Consider the following 18,604-nt stretch of genomic DNA (forward strand, 5'->3'; position numbering starts at 1 on the left):
CTTATAAAACCTCTGCCTCCACTGAGACGTGGAGAGGGGCTTTGAGACTTGAGTCCCCACCTTCCTGGTGACCGGCACCTGCAAATAAACTCCTTTCCTTTAACATTAGCACCTGCAGCGGCGGGCAGCCCACCTGCATTTGGTTACAGGAAGGGCAGCTTCCCAATCTGCTGCCTCTCCTTGAGTCCCCGCCCAGGTGATATATTTTAAAAATCCTGTCGCTCTTTGCATTGGAACATGGATACCATGCAGCTGTGCACTGTATGGCGAGCTGGGGGGGGGGGGGGGGAGCGGGGCGCTGTCACACGCGGAAATGGGGCAATGGGAACAATGCTTCAGAGCTCCTGATGCAGCTGACGGTTCCTCCCTACGTGCAGGACCCCATTATCATTCCGATCAGCATGCAGAAGGGATGAAGGCAGGGGCTTCATTGGCTTTGCATCGTGCGGCCCCTCGGAGGTACAGAATTTTTAGGCCCCTGCTCACAAGGTGACATTACTGCTCAAATACTGGCAACTCACAAATCACCAGAGCTAAGGCTCTGGGGACAGGCACAAAGCAGCAAAGTTCCTGGAGCAGCTAGAGAAGTCATCTGGAGGAATCTGGGGGAACCTGGGGCGACCCGGATTAAGGAGGGAGAGGTCAGGCATCTATGCTGGGGCCGGGAGAGGCCAGCGTCACAGCGGATGTGGGAGCTGACACTTCTAACAGGACCGGTCCCCTGGATCCTTCCAGCACCTGGGAATTTTCAGTTTAATCCAGAAAGCTCTTCTCCCCTACCGGGCATGAGAATACTTCAAATTTTGTGCTGAGCATCCACCAGAAAACAGAGTAAGTCAGCTGGTTTTGACATCAACTACATATTTCTAACCTCCAGAGACAGCAATTTCTAACCTCCAGGGACAGCGAGTATCTCAGGCTGAACTTTGGGAGTCGATGGGACCGTGGGCCTCCGGTGTCTTCTTCCCCAGGAGAGGAAATCCCCGGCGACCTAACAAGAATCTCCTGTCCTCCTCCACCACCTCCGGGATGACCTGCTCAGTGTCACCTACGAATTCTTCATTTCCACGTGTCCCTGCTTGTCAGCCTCCGTCCCCAGGCACCGACGCTGCTGGTGTGGGGGGACCCGAAGCTGCGGGGCACGTGGCCGGCGGTGGCCAGCTGCAGGTTTTAGCAGATAAAGGGCATTTGATGATTCACTCGGACAAAATCACGGTTTGTTCAAGCCGAGGTTTGTCAAAAGTGTGGGTGAGATGATCCAAGAGGCCCCTTCCTCTCCTCAGAGAGGTCTTGGGACAGGATGCCTTGGAGTGCGGTAAAAAAACAAACAAAAGTGGGGGGTTTGGCCCCAGCCGACAGGCAGGGGGCATAGCGGGAAGGGCACCCAAGAAGGTCTCTGGGCCGCACGCCCCGCCGGCTCACGATGAGCGCTCCTCCGTGCCAGGCCGGGTGCTGTGACAAACCGCCTCCTTTATGTCACGGGGCTTCAGAAATGAGGAGGGCTCACAGCTAACCAGGGGCAGAGGGGCGGGGGCTTGCTCCCTCCTGCCGGCTGCCTCCAGGCCTCAGGCCCTGGAAGGGCTGACAAGTGCTGAGGACCTGCACCTGAGGTCAGGGGCCAGCGGGCGCTAAGTGCCGGGCCTGCGAAGGAAAGTGGGCGGCGGGCAGGAACACGGGCTGTTACAGGTGTCCCGGGGGTCATGGCCAGCCCTGCTCAGGCTGATTTAAGCCTCCGCAGTAAACACAACGCCCCCCGCCCTGAAGCCTTTGGACCTTGCTAAAACCCCCGAGCACCTCTCAAAGTGTAGTTTGGCCCCAAGGCTGATTGGGGTTCAGGCAGAGGCAGGGCTGAGCTGGGGGCACGGAAGCCGCGCCACAGGCTCCAGGCCCCAGACGCCTCCGCGTCTACATCTGCGAGGTGGGGGCAAGGCGAGGGTCGAGGAGCCATAGTCCCTGGGTCGGATGAGCTTTGGCCCGGCTCCTGCAGATGGGGGTCCTCTGAGGAGGGGTGTGAACTGCAGATTCCGGGGCCCCACCCAGAGCCCTGACCCAGTGGGTCTGGGATGGCCGCCCAGCCTGTACGTTCAGCAAGCGCCTCACCCAGCCCCCTGGGTCGATGTCAGCTCCCCTCACACGGCTGTAATTAAAGTACGTATTTCCCGTGGCAGGAGGGCACGCTTTCTTGTTTGACAGGAAGCCTGTTGGGGTTTCAGAAGGAAGCAAGGGTGGCGCCTCCAGCCCTAATCTGCTCAGGCGGCTCCCACAAAACACCGCAGCTGGGGGCTCAAACAACAGGCATTGACTTCTCTCAGGGCCCGAGGCTGGATGTCCAAGACCAGGGCTCTGGCCTGGGTGGACTCTGGTGAGGCCAAGTTCCTGGCTTTCAGACGGCCGTCTTCTTGTGTGGAGGTGGGGGAGGGGAAGGGAAGAGAGCGCGCTCTGGGTGTCTCTTCTGATGGGGCACTGACCTCATCACGGGGCCCCACCCTCACAAGCTCATCCAAGCCTGACTCCCTCCCACAGCCCCGCCTCCAAATACCATCACATCACGCGGAAGGGCCCCTAGGAAGACACATTCAGTCCCCAGCAACACATTCTCAAGCTCCGTCGGAGTCTGCCTCCTCTTATCTTCCACCTCCTGGAGCCCCATGGAATCGCCGGGTCCCCCTACTAAGTGAGAGCCCCGGAAGTACCCGGGGTCCAACCCTGTGTCTTCACGGGTGCTGAGAGTCTCACTGCTCCTTGGGCAGAGAATTCTGAACGTCAAAAGGTAGGAGCCCATGCGGCAGTGACCGTGGGCCACCCAGAGGCCGTGACCTCTGCCACTGAGGGCCGCAGCCTCTGCTTTCATCCAGAGTCATAGAAAAGCTGTCGCCTCCCGCTGCCTTTCTACATGTTTTTGAACAAAATTGTGGTTGAAGACGCCCATCGGTATCACTTGAATCATTTAATACAAGGATCTATGTGAAGATCCCCTTCTTGGGGCAACTGCAGGAAAACACTACCATCGGGGGTGTCGTCGGCAGCCGTCCGTCTCGAGAGACGATGGTGTAGCTTCTTAAGTGTCCATCTGCACCGCCGAGAATGGCTGTGCAGTCCGACTCGGGAGTGACACGGCATCTGTCTCCTCCCGTGTTGAATTGACATCTTGCGATGACGCTGGAGTGTCCTCTCCAGTGGAGCTGAAGCTACAGAGCCTGGGCAGGGTGATATGGAGGGTCTGCTGTTGCCCATGCAGCAGACCCCCCCTCTCTTCGCAGCTGAAGGGTCCAAGGGAAAGACGGAGTCGATACAGCTTGGCTTCAGGTGCGCCGCAGGAGTTGCCGGTGTTGACTACAACGTCAAACCGCCTTAGGGACTCCGGCTCCGGATTTTCTGTCGGGGTTTACTCCCTTAGCCTTTCCCCAGAAGAGGTATGCCGCAAGGCAGCGGAGGTTTTTTGGAGTCAGAGTTTTCCTTCTCTGATGTACCCTGACTGGAAGATCGAACCAGCGACACTTAGCTCGCAGGCCGACGCTCAATCCACTGAGCTAAACCAGCCAGGGGTGTATACCACTAATAACAGCAACTCCGCAGCCACCATGTCTGAGGTGCGCCGTGGGCCTGCCAGGGGGCCAGGGTCTGGGCCGGGACCCCCGGGATGGGTAGTATGACCACATTTTCTTCAGAAAGTCTCTGCTCTATGCGACCTTGAATATCTTATTTCAGATCGTGTAAAATTCATCAGGCCCCTTCAAATCACTTGTCAGGAGATAAGGTACAAATATTGAAAACACCTCTTCTGCTTAGATGTTAAACTGAACAAATCAGATGGAGAGGCTCTTTAAGATGCATGAATCTCAGATGCATTTCTAAGGGCCCTGATGTCTTATCCCAGGCTCCTAACCCACCCATCCACCATCCATCCACCCATCCGTCAGTCCATCCATCCATCAGTTCATCCATCCATCCATCAGTCCGTTCATCCATCCATCAGTCCATCCATCCATCCATCAGTCCATCCACCCATCCATCAGTCCGTCCATCCATCCATCAGTCCATCCATCCATCCATCAGTCCATTCATCCATCCATCAGTCCTTCCATCCATCAGTCCATCCATCCATCCATCCATCCATCCATCCATCAGTCCATCCACCCATCCATCAGTCCTTCCATCCATCCATCAGTCCGCCCATCCATCCATCCATCCATCCATCAGTCCATCCACCCATCCATCAGTCCGTCCATCCATCAGTCCATCCATCAGTCCATCCACCCATCCATCAGTCCAGCCATCCATCCATCAGTCCGGCCATCCATCCAGCCATCCATCCATCAGTCCATCCACCCATCCATCAGTCCGGCCATCCATCCATCCATCCATCTGTCTGTTCGTCCATCCAGCCGAGGTCTGTTGAGTGTCTACAGCATGTCCCTAACAGTAGAGTTACCCGAAGACCTTTGAAGGTCTCCTGTCTGTTGCCATCCCCCAGAGCAGGGTCCAGGGTGCGGCATGAACACCCTCGCTGTGTAGCTGAGGACACTTAACTCTCCTAGTCTCAGTTGTGACTTCACAGGGTCAGCCTCGTCAACCACAGAGAGGTTCTGTTTCCTCTTAAAACACGCCCCCCAAAATTCTCCCTGCTCATTCTTCCGAGAAGAGAAACCTCACCACGTGCACCCGCCCCAGTGGGCCATGGGCCCCCCACATCTGAGTGTGTCCCCGGCGTCCCCAGCCGTACCCCAGCAGCTGTTCAACAGCCTACGTGGATGAGCAGTAAGGCACAAAACAGCACCGTGTGGACGGCTCAGCAAAGGACTTAATTCGCAGCCGAGCGCAAAATCAAAGACTGTCAGCCGAGGCGCCGTGCGCCGGTAGCCACCCAGCGCCCCCGAGAAAGCACAGTCGGGTAAATTTCCAGAGGCGGTAATTAAGGAGTCACCGTGGCCTAAAGTCAGCAGCAGAGTGTGCAGCCTGGAATTGGACGCTCGCCGGGGGTCTGGCGTCTCCCCGCGGCCTGGCCATTCATCGGGCTGCGCCGTGGAGGTCTGTGAGGGGATCGGCCGGAGTGCCCCCCGCCCCGGGCTTCAGCGACGCCCCCCAGCCCCGCGTACTCCTGCAAGCGCTGTCTTGTCGCAGAAGCCGTAGGCGGCAGATGAGATCACCGCTGTGGGACAGGGCTGAGATTAATACACAAATATATAGACCTCTGTGCGAGCTGGCAAACACCGATTAATATTTATCAAGTACCCACAGCGTTCCTGATACCGAGATGCAACATGCAAAACACACAGCCCCTGGCGTCAGGGGGTCTGCATCTGATTGAAAGCCACACACAGACAGGTGCTCCGCTCGGAGGCCCCGCCCTGGAGGGGGAAGCCGTGGCGAGCTTAGGTCAGTGTCAGAGCAAGAGGCCTCCTAGACGCAGCGTCCTCAGCCAGGCGTCACCCGGGCTGCCCCGGGGGAGCAGCGCTGAGCCCCCAGCCCCCGACGCGGGGTCTGTCCCATCCACAGGGCCTCCTCCAAGGGTCTCATCGGCACGTCTCCTTCACAAAGTCCATCCTGAGCTCTCCCTTGGGCTTCAGATAAAATAAGTCCCCTCTCCCACTCATGGAGGTGAGCGGACCACGGCCCTCCTCCGTGTCCTGCTATTTCTAAGAGGGGTGGGCAGGGTGAGCACCCGGCTGGACTGTCCCACCACCCACTTGCAGTCGCACCCTCCCGGCCACGCCCCCAACCCCCCGAAGAATAGCACCGAGAGCAGACCGCCCTCGTCTGGGCTCTGAAAAGGGGCCTCTTCCTGGCGGCTCTGCCTGTCACTGCATTTGCTGACAACCCCATTGAAGACAGCCTCACGGCCGCCGGGACGTCTCCTTCCCTCTCCCCTTCAGTCCTTGCTCAGACAGGTTTTGAAAGGCGAAAAATCTGGAAAACACAGGCTCCGGCCCGCCCCCGGCCCCATCACAGAGGGGGAGAGGCGGCAGCGAGGGCGAGCGGGGCTGACGGCCTGCTCACCTGGCCCTGCGGTGCACCGCCTCCAATTAAATCAAAACGGTTTGTTTTTAATGGTCTTTTACGCTGACAAGTGGGCGATCATTCCGGGCCCGCGAGCTGTCAGGGAACTGAGGCAAATCCTCCGTTGATAATGCCCAATGCTTCCAATTAGGAGCCGGGGCCGCTCCTGGCGCGCTAACGATTCCCCAGCCGCCCCCAGGCCCCTTCGGCGCCGGCTGCTGCTTCTCGCCTCCGCCGCAAATTACTGACACCAAACGGAAGGCCCCGGCTCCTCCGCCACGCCACGCCCGGCCCTGTTGGGCTTAATGAGCCGATGGAAGTTCCGAGGCTCCGGCGCTAAATTCTTTTCTTGTTTGACAGCTGCTCGGTGAAGGCGAGTGTTGACCTTATAAAAGATTTAGTGTTTCTCATTATTTTCTGTCAAGCTTCACAAGTGATGGCTCGGCGGTTATCATTTGCATCCCGGGCTGCGTGCGTGTGTCTGTGTGTCTGTGTGTCTGTGTGTCAGACGGGGCTCCGAGGTGGGGACGAGAAACGGGGAACCGGGAAGGGGTCTTTCTTCCCGCTCTTGCCTCTGGCTCCTGCAAAACGGCTTCCAGTGTGACATTCACCTTGGGCTGAGGTGTTTCAAAGAGAAGCCAAGGGGCAAAGCCCTGATGACGGAGGGAGGGGCGGCTTCGCGGTGGAGGCCCAGGAGGAAACCCAGGGCCCCGGGAGCCATGCCTGGCCAAGCCAGACGCGACGCCCAGGGCAGCGCTGGGGCCACACTGAAGCTGTCGTCAGGGGGACCCTCTTCCCCTGCGGCCCCACTGTGAGCCGTCACCAGCAAGCTTCCTCCCTCTGCTCTGCCTCCTACATAAGGATTTAATGGTTTTAAAAAGCAGGAGCCCTTCCTCAGGAGTGGCCCACATTGCCGTCCCCTGAGATGACTTGGTCCCCGCACTCATGCCCAATCAGGGCCGGCTGCTCTCTGAGTAACGAGACCCCAGGGAGCCCTCGCAGACTCCCGGCTCACGGGCCCCAGTCCCCATGTTGCCGCCTCCTGCTCACCTACCCACGGCGCCCCAGCCGAGGGGACCTGCAGTGGCCTGCGGAGGCAGGGAGGGCGGAGAGCAGACGAACACATGGACTTCTCCTCGTGGGGGCCCTGTCCTTCTTCCCCCTGGCTGCTCAGAGGCTCTATGTTGATCTCTTAGAGCACAAGCCCAGCACCTGTCCCACCTGTGCCCCGGGCAGGTCTCCCAATCAGTCACCGCCCCCTTCCCACGGGCCTCCATTCAGCCTGAGTCCCTTTGGAACAGAAAAGGCGTCGGCCGGCCTCAGTCTGTGAGAGCCGACAGGGGAGACCAGGCCGCCACCCCTGCCTTAGATCATCGCCAGGTCTCCAAAAGTTCCTCATCTCTCTGTGCTACCTTAAGATGACTTGTATATAAAAGGAAATAAAATATAACCCATCAAAGGAAAATAGATAACGTGAACGTCATCAAAATCTAAAACTTTGTTATTCCCTGGCTGGTGTGGCTCAGTGGATTGAGCACTGGCCTGTGAACCAAAGGGTTGCTTGTTCGATTCCCAGTCAGGGCACATGTCTGGGCTGCGGGCCACGCCCCCGGTTGAGGGTGCGCAAGAGGCAGCCACACATTGACGTTTCTCTCCCTCTCTTTCTCCCCCCTCCCCCCTCTAAAAATTAAAAACAAAACAAAAACCAACAATACTAAAAAAAAAAAGTTTAAACTTTGGTGCTTCAAGTGATAGCATCAAGAAAGTGAAAGGTAACCAACAGAAGAAGAAAAAATATGTGCAAATCATAAAGCTGAGAGGGACGGCGCCCATGAACGCGAATATTACTCCTACGGCTCGGCAGTGAAACGCCGAGGGTGTGAACGGACATTTCTCCAAAGAAGAGGCGCGGGTCCCCAGGGGGCAGGAACAAGGCGCTCAGTCCCCTCGGCCCCCAGGGAAAGGTAAAGCAAAACCACCGAGATGCCGCGTCCCACCCGCTGGGAAGGCTGTGATGACCATCTTAAAAAGACAGACAACAGCAAGTGCTGGCAAGACGGCAGAGAAACCGGAACCCCCCTACGTTGCTGGCGAGAATCCCGAGGCAGGTCCCTGAAAGGCTCAGCACAGAGCTGCGGTCTGACCCAGCCACTGCTCTCCCGAGAGAGACGAAAACACATCCCCACAAAAACCTGAACGTGAACGCGTGTGTCTAGCAGCGCTACTCATAATAGCCAGAAAGCGGCAGCCACCTAAATGTCCATCTTTAAACGGGTAGATGTTCTTAATTATAGCTCAGAAAGAGCTGTTTAAAAAAAAACACACACACCAAAAAAAACCAGGTCCAGGCCACTTAAATAAGAACAGCCCACTTAAGTCAAATCTGTGTTCCTTGCCCAGATTCTGTCTTGGGAGTCTGGCAGGGGTGGCCCCTGGCCACCGTGAAAGGGCCTCACATGACGAGGGCGGGTCTGGCGTGTCCGTTGTGATGCTCAATTGCCTGAAACCTTTACACTTAGAAGCTGCAGAAGCAGGAGTGGGTTTCCGGGAAGCTCAGACACGACCCCACTTTGATGTGGCCCTCCTGCTCACCCACCAGCGTCTGGCAAACAGAACCACTCTCCCATCTGGACCTCAGCCGCCACTGGCCAGCCTTGGCTAATCCGCGGACGTGATCGGGAGATACCGGTTTGGCTTCTGGGAACAGCCACTTGGTTCTCCTTTTCAGAGACACCCAGGACTGTCTCTGCTCCTGCCCAGCAAGCCTCAGAGCCCTGCAGTGAGCGGGGCTCAGGCCTGGGACTCAGGGTGAGCTTCCCGCTTAGAGCTGGGCATCCTCGGACCAGCGTCTTAACCCTCCTGAGCTTCAGTCTCCTTCCTCAGATGGTGGGGACGGCCTTCCTTGTCCCCAGGGAGCCATTGCTCTGCCCCCTCACCTGGACGGTTTCCAAAATCTCATGGCAGACCTGTGCAGAGGCAGGAAGTTTGTTTTCTAAGCCGAGTCTGGATGTTCTTTGCAACACAGCGTGTGTCAGCGGGGAGGGCCGGGGCTGTGTCCTTGCTATGTCTATTTTTGGACCACAGAGAAATGAGAGCTGGTAGCAGAATAACAATATAAGGGACCAGCTGTCCCAGGAGAGCCTGTCACCCTTGTTAATTAGTTCAACTCCTGAACCTGCTACATCAGAGCTCAGGGCCCGGCCCGTTGGCCAATGACGTCTTGCGTGGATGTGTGTTGTGCCGGGGCCTCTGACCTCCAGCTGCTCCCAGCTTGACAGAAATTACTGACCTGGGACTGATCCATAATCGCCAAGTGCCCTCATTAGAGAAGACAGCCCCTCAATCTTCTAAAGCAAAATCTCTCTCCCAGTCACCCGAGCACTTGTCACTTAGGAAAAAAAAAAACCTAAACTAAAATCTCTATAGCTGTCATTTTTTTCGTTAGCTGTTTGGCAGGTTATTTTTTTTATCTGGCTATTTTTTCTGAAATCCTGCCTTTTGCTTTCCCGGCCCCCAGACCTGGCTGAGACTTGGAGTCCTTTCAGCGGACCATCCTGTGGCTGAGGAGAGGGGACTGAAGAGTCAGCTGGCCCCGCTGGCCCTTTCGGTAGGATGGGTCGGGCACACGGCAGCTGCTCAGCCCGTGAGCTTGCCCGGCGGAGGGTCGGTGCTCCGTGGCTGGTGTGCGCACACACCCCGCCCCCGCACGTGGGGAGGGGCGCAAAGGAAACCCACTGCCCTCCTGCCACACAGAGCCCGGCTGCGGCTGCCTCAGTGCCCCCGCTCAGCCGAGGCCCCCTGCTGAGGGAAGAAGGCAGCAAGGACAGAGGAAAGAGAAGGCACCCTGCCACACACTGTTCAGCACATGGACCAAGCTGTCCCGCCCAGCCCAAGGCCATGGCCACCAGGCCGAAGAAAGTCACCAGCGTCATACCTCCTGGGTCCTGGACACTTTCTTAGGCACTGAGAGGAGCTCCAGCCCCGTGAGGCAGGGACAGCCTGACAGGGAGGAGCCACAGGGAACTCAGTGCCAGCCAAAGTCACCGAGGCTGGTCCCGAAACTTCTCCAGATGGAAACATGCACAAACCTCTGCTGAGGAACAGAATGACTCTCCCTAAATTGTGTGTATGGAGCAGGAGCCCTGCACCCCGCCCCCTGCCCCTGAGGTCAGGCTGAAACCCAGCTCTCTCTGACCCCTTCACCCCCACCCACCCACCCCAGGTGAGCCTCTGGGCGTTTTCTTTCCTTCCAGGTCTTTCTTCTTCGGCAGAGCCGGACACGTGCCTGAACAAAGCAGGGGGTCATCGTGCGAGTTTTATTACGCTCTGCATGGAAGACGGCATCATACTCTGTAAACTGGCTTCACGCAACAGTTTTGGAGATGCGTGCGTGCTGATTCACGGAGACCTGGGGCGGCTGGCCAGGGGCCCATCCTGCGAGGGGTCTGTGCCCCGCCTGCCCCGCCCAGCACCACAGCCACCGCCACAGGGGGCCAAACACTTGGAACGCTGTCCCTGCGGCAGATTTTTAGCTTTGGTTACCTGAGATCTAAATGGCCACACATGGCTGGTGGCCGCCCTGCAGGACAGTGCCTCTGTGGGGTGTTCATTTCAACTGGCCCCGTGTACCCCACGGCATGACCTGGCCACCTGTGGTTTACCCGGCCGCCCACGGACATGCAGCTGTTTGAGGACCGACCACCGTGTCACAGTGAAGACTACTGTACACATCTCTCTGTGGACATTTCTGGAAGTTTCTCCAGGGTGTATATCGAAACACTGGCTCATCGGTTCACAGGGTGTGAACGTCAAACCCCCCGTCTGAGTGGGTGTCCCAGTGAACTAGTGCATGAGGTTCCTATTCCCAACTCGAACTTGTTCCTCCTGTAACCAATCCGATGGGCGTGACACGGTACCTGCCTGCTCCCGTGAGCTGTTCACTCATTGGCCGCTGGGCTGAGCCTCAATTCCTGTGCTTGGTGGCCGCCGATTCCCCACCACCAATGGCTCGGTCATTTCTTCTGCCCATTTTCCTATGGTTGTGGGACCCAAGGCCACCGTCTCCGCCTTGTCCTTTGAGACTCTATGCATTAGTTCCTCCACGAGGCCTTCTCTGGCCCCAAAGGATGAGCTTGGTCTCTGTGTATTATAAGGTCTTAGAGAATCGGGTACTTCTTTAAATACTTGGCACAAGTGGAATTGGATAATGAGTTGTGTGATTGTATTTTTGTTTCCGGTTTCTTGGTTCTATGGGAGCAGAGGCGTTCTGAATTCTCCCTGTGCCCTGAGGCCTGGCCCAGAGTCCTGCCCAGGCGGAGACCCAGTGAATACCCCTGAAGGGAAATACTTCACGTGTAAATGAAAGGACCCCGTCCACACCTTACCCCCCGCCCAGGTCACGGGGGCACCTTCTCCATCACGGTGCTGGTTCATTCTGCACAGGGCTCTCCTGTGGAAAGCGGGTTGGGCTTTCCGAACAAGCATAAAAAGCAAAATCTCCACCAGTATTAACAAAGCACCTGATTCACACAGATGACTTTGGCACCAAAGACGTTAAATTAGAAATCAGTCACAAAATGTAACTCACAAAATTGCCTGAAAATGTAAAAGCATATTTATAAATAACTTAAGGACCAAAGAAGAAATCCAAACAAAACTGGATCAAAATTAGATGAAAAGAGAACGGTATACCCAAGACTTGTGAGGAAAGTTTAGGGGGGCCACGTAGCTGCGGCCGCCGTGGTATATAAATGCTAAGATCAGAGAAGGGAGAGATTACCAGGTAATTAGCTGAGCAGACGACTCTAAGTGCTAGAAAAGGAAGAACCAGGCAAACTCAAAGAAGGAATCATGACGAGTCAAGAGCAGAACTTGACAACCAAGGGCATCAATCAAATGAAAAGTTGGCTCATTGAAAGTGGATCAGAAAAGTGTGGATGCTCTCAAAGGAACTGGGAGGTGAAACCCAAGAATACAGGCCCAGGGGCAAAGTGGGGACCGCGGAGGGCAGAGAGTGGCCCGGAGGAAAGGCGGCGAGCGGGCTGCGGGCTCAGCCCTGCCGGGGAGACGGCTCCCCACCTTCAGGCTGCGGGCCTCCCACCTGCAGAACGGGAGCGTGGGCTTCCGTGACCCGCAAGGTCCTTCCCAGCCCTGGCCACCGAGGAACCTGTATCCCAGTCCGGTGGCCGGGGAGGGAACGGCGCGCAGACTACGAGTCTCTGTAGGAGCCAACAGCGGCTCCTCGTCCCCGCACCTCCTGGCCTCGTTTCCCCTCATTCTGCGCAGGGCCAGCCCCGGGCTGTTCCCAACCACCTGGGACACGTCCCCCTCCTCTTCCCCGGGCGAGGAACCTCATCATCTCTAGAAAGACCTTCCTGCCCCCAGATGGACGTAGAGTTCGACAGTCTTACTGAATTGTCATTAAACAAGTCATTACACGTGGAGTGTTCGGTGGCGGCCTCCCTCCGTCCGCGGGGGCGGGCACGGAGCCTGCCTCACTCACCAGTGGTGGCGGCGCCCGGTCCTTATCTGACGCGCCCCATTCAAACAGGACCAGCGCCTCAGCCGAGCGGGGTAGCCCCCCCCCATCTGGCTCCCGGGGCTGCTGGCAGCCCTGCTGTTTGCCTCTTATTTACCTGCAGTGACCTCAGAGCGACTCAGCTCCATTCAGCAAAGCTGTCTCCTGCCAGAGCCCTTACAATTTCTTAGCTCCAGGCGGAGACAGACTGCAGATGGCTTAATTTAGAAGCCTCTCCGAAGGAATTCCTTGCTCCACGGCTCTCATCCTTTGACTCCGGGGGTCCACAGGGTCGTGACCACGCACAGCTTGAGGCCTGCCTTGTAATTAGGATCCTCATCTCCGGCTGAGCCGCTATTTTTGGAGGAGAGAGCAAGCGAGCCTGCGGGATCGGAGCCACACGTTCCCGGCAGCGACTTCCACCGACTCCTTTCATAAGCATTTATTATGAGGCGGCGGAGTTTGGCCCCAGAAATCTGGGCCCGGAGTCCCACCGCACGGGGTTCACACTGTGTGACGCGGGGTGAGCGACTCAGCCTGTTTGGGGCCTCTGTTTCCCCAGCTGTAAAATGGGGGCAACAGCTGGATGCTCTGAGGCCGGTGTGAAATGCCCGGCAAACCCCAAGTCTTCTGTTGCAACGTGGCTGCCAATGGGAGCTGCTGGGGGACCCAACTGTGGCCGCCAGACATACCTGCCCTGGGGCGCATTCTGAGCCCCCCTCTCTGTGGACTCCCGTGTCCTGCTCGGGCACTGGGGATTGCATGGGTACAGAAAAGACCCCTCCCCCATGGAGGGTAAGCTTTTGCTTGAGTCTGCACGCAACCAGCACCCAGCCTCAGCAGCACCCACCTCTCCCTGCCTCTTCCAGCTCCTGGTGGCTCCTGGTGGCCCCTCTGCATCTGTGTCTTCTGTCTCTTATAAGGGTGCTTGTCAGGGTGCCCCTCTGAATAATTAGAAGTTCTCATCTCTACATCCTTCACTACATCTTCGAAGACCCTTCTCCAGAGAAGGCCACGCTCACAGGTTCCAGAGGCTAAGACGTGGGTCTGCAAGGGCTGCTGTGTGCGGAGACGGCAGGCGTGGGACGCAGAGATCCGCTCCCCCATTAGGAGCCTCTGGTGACCGGCCACCAGGGACAGGACTGTTGCCGCTCTGAATGCTCCAGAAGACCGTGGGGCCCAGGGAGTCCCAGCCGGCTGGGCATTCGAAGCAGGCGGAATGCCCACGAGGCCCCCAGAGACTGACACGCCAGCCGCACTGAGAACCGTGGGTGTCAGGAACATCACATCACACAGCAAAGATCAGCCATCCTTGCCGGGGGGACCCAGGTGTACCCTGGAAGCCTTTCGTTTTCTGGTTAGTTTCCTCTCTTCTCAGTAACTTTTGTGAGGCTGCTGGGAATTTTTCTGAAGCTGGAGATGAAGCTGAGAACAAGATCGTGGTTTGGTCAAACGCGCTGAGCGCCAGGCTTGAGCCCTGGATCTGGGGGCATTGGGCGACCAGAGCCGGGGAAACCCTGACCATCCCCAGGAAATCTGGAACCCGCGGCTGGAACTCTGATGGCTCTTGGAAACGCTGCCACCGAGGTCCGTGAAGGGACTTGTAAAGGGTCCCTGAGCCCCCAGAGCTGGGCCACAGTCTTTACCATGTTAGCACTTGTGAGTGGTTATTTTTTCCTGGAGGAGAGAGAGTCCATGGCTTTCTGCAGAGATGAAGATCCCGCTTTTATGTCCTGGAATAACTAACTAACACACCTCAGCATGAGCAGCAGCTGCAGGAGAACATTCTAGAAAGAATCCAGGACTTCGTGCCTAGAGGTTGGGGGCGTGGCAGTAAAACAGTTTGTCTGCCATGGGTTCCCTGTGGGAGCGGGACCAGCCTTGGGCGAACCCCTCTGGGCCCCAGGTTCTCGTCTGCGAAGTGGTGAACGGTCAGGCCGGGTTCTGCCAGGCCCCCCTGCACCCCGATGCTCCTGCTGTGCCCTGACGCTGAGCACAGCTCCCAGGACCCAGGGTCAGGACCTGAGGTTTGGGTCTCGTTGACCGTAAGAGTGGGAGTGGGGGTGGGGGGTGGCAGCGTCCCGAAGCCATGGAAGCAGCAGATGCAGGTCTCAAGGACCCAGGAGGTCCCATCTGCTCTGCATGTGGCCTCAGTAGGGACGTTGCCAGTCCTCTGCCTTCAGGAAGCCAGCACTGGGCCACGAGCTCTTGTTCAGGGTCATTACTTTCCCCGCGGGACGGGGTGCCCAGGCCTCCGCGCCCCGTGATGCGCCAGATTTCAGGCAGCGAGCCCAGATGCTTTCCCTACAAACTCCCCGTGCCGCCCCCCCGCTCGCTCCACAGCTCCCCCTCTCTTCTTCTCCCTTCCCCTCTCCGGTCAGCACCCAGTGCTGTGGGCGGCCCCATTGGCCTCACTAACCCCCCGCCTCCCGGCCGCCCTAGGGCACGGGCCCTGCTTTACCCTGAAGACACAGCAGAGCAAACCCAAAAGGAGCCCACCTGCCAGTCCTCCACCTCGGCTGCCTGGGCCCCCCGGGCGAGCACATGCTGTCCCCTCAGCCCCCACTCATCCTTCAAGCCAGAAGTGTCCCCAGAAGTGTCTGCCCCCGAACGGCCCCCCAGGCCCGGGAGGGGGGCTCACGCCATTAGTTCTCACCGTACCGCGCGGCCCCTGCCACTCTGACCACAGCAATGAAGAAGCTGCGTCACTAGGCATGTGGCTCCCCTTGTAGGTGACAGCTCTGTGAGGGGCGGGGGCACTCATGTGCTTGCTGTGTCCTTGGCACAGGAGGGAGGGGGAAGGAGGGGGGAGGGGGAGATAAACAAGCAGCAGAGCGCTGCCTGCCCCGTGCCTCCCATCAGTGACCCTGAGGGAGACAGCCATTTGAGGGGGGTGTTCTCAGCCCTTGAGGTGACATTACAAATGCAAGAGAGGGAGGGGCTTTCCCTCGCCACCACTTCCGGAGCAGGAGGGCTCAGTTGAAATACTGCCTGCACAAAATTTTACCTGCCGCCCTGGCTGGTGCGGCTCAGCGGACTGAGTGCCGGCCTGTGAACCAAAGGGTCGCCGGTTCAAATCCCAGTTGGGGCACAGGCCTGGGTTGCAGGCCAGGTCCCCGGTTGGGTGTGCATGAGTGGCAACCAAACACTGACGTTTCTCTCCCTTTCTTTCTCCCTCCCTTCCCCCTCTCTAAAACACAGATAAGTAAAATCTTAAAAAAAATTTTTTTATCTGTCTCCCTTACCTGCGTGGGCCCAGGGACTCCCAGGCGGCTGCCTCCCGGCCGGAAGGAAACAAAGTCACCTTCCCTGAAGGAGTGCAAGGGACAGTGCCAGGAGGCCCCCTGTGAGGGGGCGGCTTGAGGGGGGCGTTAATGGTGGGGCGTGAACCCGTGAAGGAGGACGCTGGCTCTCAGGGGCACTGCACAGTGTCTCCGGCCACCGTCATGGGATACTCACTCATAACACACATGTCCCCTGTGATGAGCGGGGCAGAGGGGACAACATGCTGTGCTGGTCCTGCGCAGCCGCCCGTGTCCCGCAGCCGGTCACCCCTGCGCCAGCTCTCACTCCTCGCTCCGTTCCCTCTCATAGCCATTCCGTTATTACTATAAGGTGCAGGATGGGCAGACAGGTGAGAGAGGGGAGAGGAGGAGGGGAGCCCCCAGGGTGGGGGGCTCCAGAGCACCCACGCCCACTGACTCGCTCTTCCCTCCATCCGCAGGTGGGCCCCCACCTTGATACCTTCCCCACCGAGGCCGATCGCCAGAAAGCCTTTAAAGCCCACCGGGAAGAGCGTGCCGTGCGCCAGGGGACCCTGCGAATGGGCAACTACACCCACCCCTAAAGTCTCTGGGACACAGCAGAAAACTCCAGGAAGATGCCCCTTTCTCGCCCCGACTCACATAAGACACTCCCCTATTTTTACATGGGTTCTGCCTCCGCAAGGACCTCAGATTCTGGTCTTAGGTTAATGATTCTTGCTAAGAGTGCCCCCTTTTTAGGACAGCCAACCCTAGCTTACCATAGCCCAGCGCCCCTCCCCCCAGGCCGCCCACCCTCTCTTCTCAAGCCCCCACCCGATAGGATCAACCCGCGTCACGAGGCAGATCTTAGACCCCGGGCTAAGGGTCACCCCCGAGGCGCTGCCCGTTAAGCATTAAGAACAACCGTGGTTTCCTGCGGAGATCGCGGAAGCAGCGTGCTCTGAAGGCCCTTGGCCTGTATTCCAAACGTGTTTCCATTTGGGGCTCCCTGAGGTCTGTCTCACCATGGGCGGTATTGCCTGTCTGGGGCCCTCCGAGGGCCACGCAGGTCAGCCCTTAGAAAGAGGCTTCTGGGTGAGCAGCAGGCTGCGAGGGCCCAGGCGAAGGGACGCCTCAGCCAAACTCCCGGCCGGGTGTCCCCTCAATCTCTCTGCATGTTCTCTGGCCTCTTCCCACAGAGTCTCTACTGACCTACTTTAAATTAAAACGCGATGCATCATCCTCGCCTTCTGTCTTTATCTGAGAACCAGCAAGGTTAGGACAGGTGGGAGAACCAACCTCAAACCTCGCAATGACGCCGCTGCCACGCGGAGACGCTCCGAGGGGCACAGGGTCCTCCCCGGCGCCCGGCAGCGCTGCCTGAGGACCCGCCCCGAATTCCAGACTCGCTCCTCCCGCTGCCCGCTCCCCGCCGCCACGCAGGCGTCCAAGGTTTCTTGTCAAACCAACACGGCCAAGACAGACACCTGACTGTTCCCGCCAAGCCTGCTTCTCCCCCCGTTTCTCCTGCCTCATAGAGGAGACCAGCAGCGACCTGGCTGCTGGAGCCAAAAGCCTTCATCACTCGGTTGCCCGAGCCTCTGATGTCCGGTCCATCAGCAAGCCGGTGGGCGCTGCTTCCAAGAACACCTGGTCGCTCCCCTCTCTGCGGTCCCGTCTTGTCTTTGGGGAATTGCAGGAGCTTCCTTACCCACCTCCCGGCTTCACCCTCACCCCCATCTCCACGGAGCAGCCCCTCAGCACCCTGGCGGCTCCCCTGCATCCTGAAGTGAGACCCACACTCCTGACGGCTGGGACCCTGGTTGAGACAGCCGAGGCCACCCCTCCGGCCCCATGCCCTGCCTCTGCCGCCTGTCCCCACCGCCCCTCACTCCTGCCCTAGGTTTTCCGCTTGCTCTCCCCTCTGCCTGGGACCCCTGGGACCCAGATGGTCACCTGCCTGCCCCTCCTTGTCAGTCAGATCTTAGCTCAAAAGTCAAGTCCCGTACTCAGAAGGCAGCCCCGAAACAGCCGCCCTTTAAGTCCACACCAGCCTGTTTTAGTCTCTGCAGAACAATGCGCCCTGTTCACCGCTCACTCCCTGCCTTCTCCAGGAGGGAAGCTGCGTGGGGTCGGAACCTCAGATCCAGGACCCAGACCCAAGGTCCCGGCCTGCCACAGTGCCCAGGGATGTCTCTGGGGTGACCCACCCACCCCGGCCCCGCATGACTGTCTGCTGTGACTCACGGCCCCTACACACCCAGAGCCTGGTGATTAGAGATCTGAGTGTCCTTAGCAGCCCCTCCCCACACACATAAACCCCCTCAGGAGTCTGACTCAGCCAGGGCCTTCCTGGACCCTCCCCCAGCCACGTGAGCCGAAAGGAAACCAATGTCCCCAAGCATCTCGGCTGAAGCCACCTGGAGCCTTCTGACCCACAGGGAGTGGGGAGCCCCCACATGAAGCAGGGAGCGCTGCAGGGGCCTGGCCACTGAGCGGGGCAGCCGTTCCCCAAGCCAAGCGCAGGAAGCCCAGCTCCGCCCAGTAATTTCTGGGTGACCTTCAGCAACCTCTCTGTGCCTCACCTGTGAGACAGGACGCCAACACGGTGCAGGCCATCTGCTCCAGCTACACGAGGTAACAACTGCATTCAAGAACGTGGACGTTGCCCTGGCTGGTGTGGCTCAGCGGACTGAGCACCAGCCTGCAAACCAAAGGGTCGCGGGTTTGGTTCCCAGTCAGGGCACAGGCCTGGGTTGTGGGCCAGGTCCCCAGTTGGGGATGCACAGGAGGCAACCACACACTGATGTTTCCCTTCCTCTCTTTCTCCCTCCCCCTCTCTCTA

The 18,604-nt window shown here is 58.4% G+C and overlaps 1 protein-coding gene across 1 annotated transcript in view; it reads left to right on the forward strand.

Annotated features, from left to right (window-relative positions):
• The window catches only part of CFAP77 (cilia and flagella associated protein 77), a 105,872-nt gene extending 88,873 nt beyond the window's left edge, over positions 1 to 16,999 (forward strand). Inside the window, exon 6 of the mRNA XM_090276033.1 lies at positions 16,239 to 16,999. Within this exon, the coding sequence (XP_090132159.1) occupies positions 16,239 to 16,361 (123 nt within the window). The 3' untranslated portion in view covers positions 16,362 to 16,999. The remainder of the gene's footprint in view (positions 1 to 16,238) is intronic.
• Positions 17,000 to 18,604: the final 1,605 nt, after the last annotated feature.

This window comes from Furipterus horrens, unplaced genomic scaffold, assembly GCF_987537825.1.
Source record: "Furipterus horrens unplaced genomic scaffold, mFurHor1.1.pri manual_scaffold_4, whole genome shotgun sequence".
Taxonomy (NCBI): Eukaryota; Metazoa; Chordata; class Mammalia; order Chiroptera; family Furipteridae; genus Furipterus; species Furipterus horrens.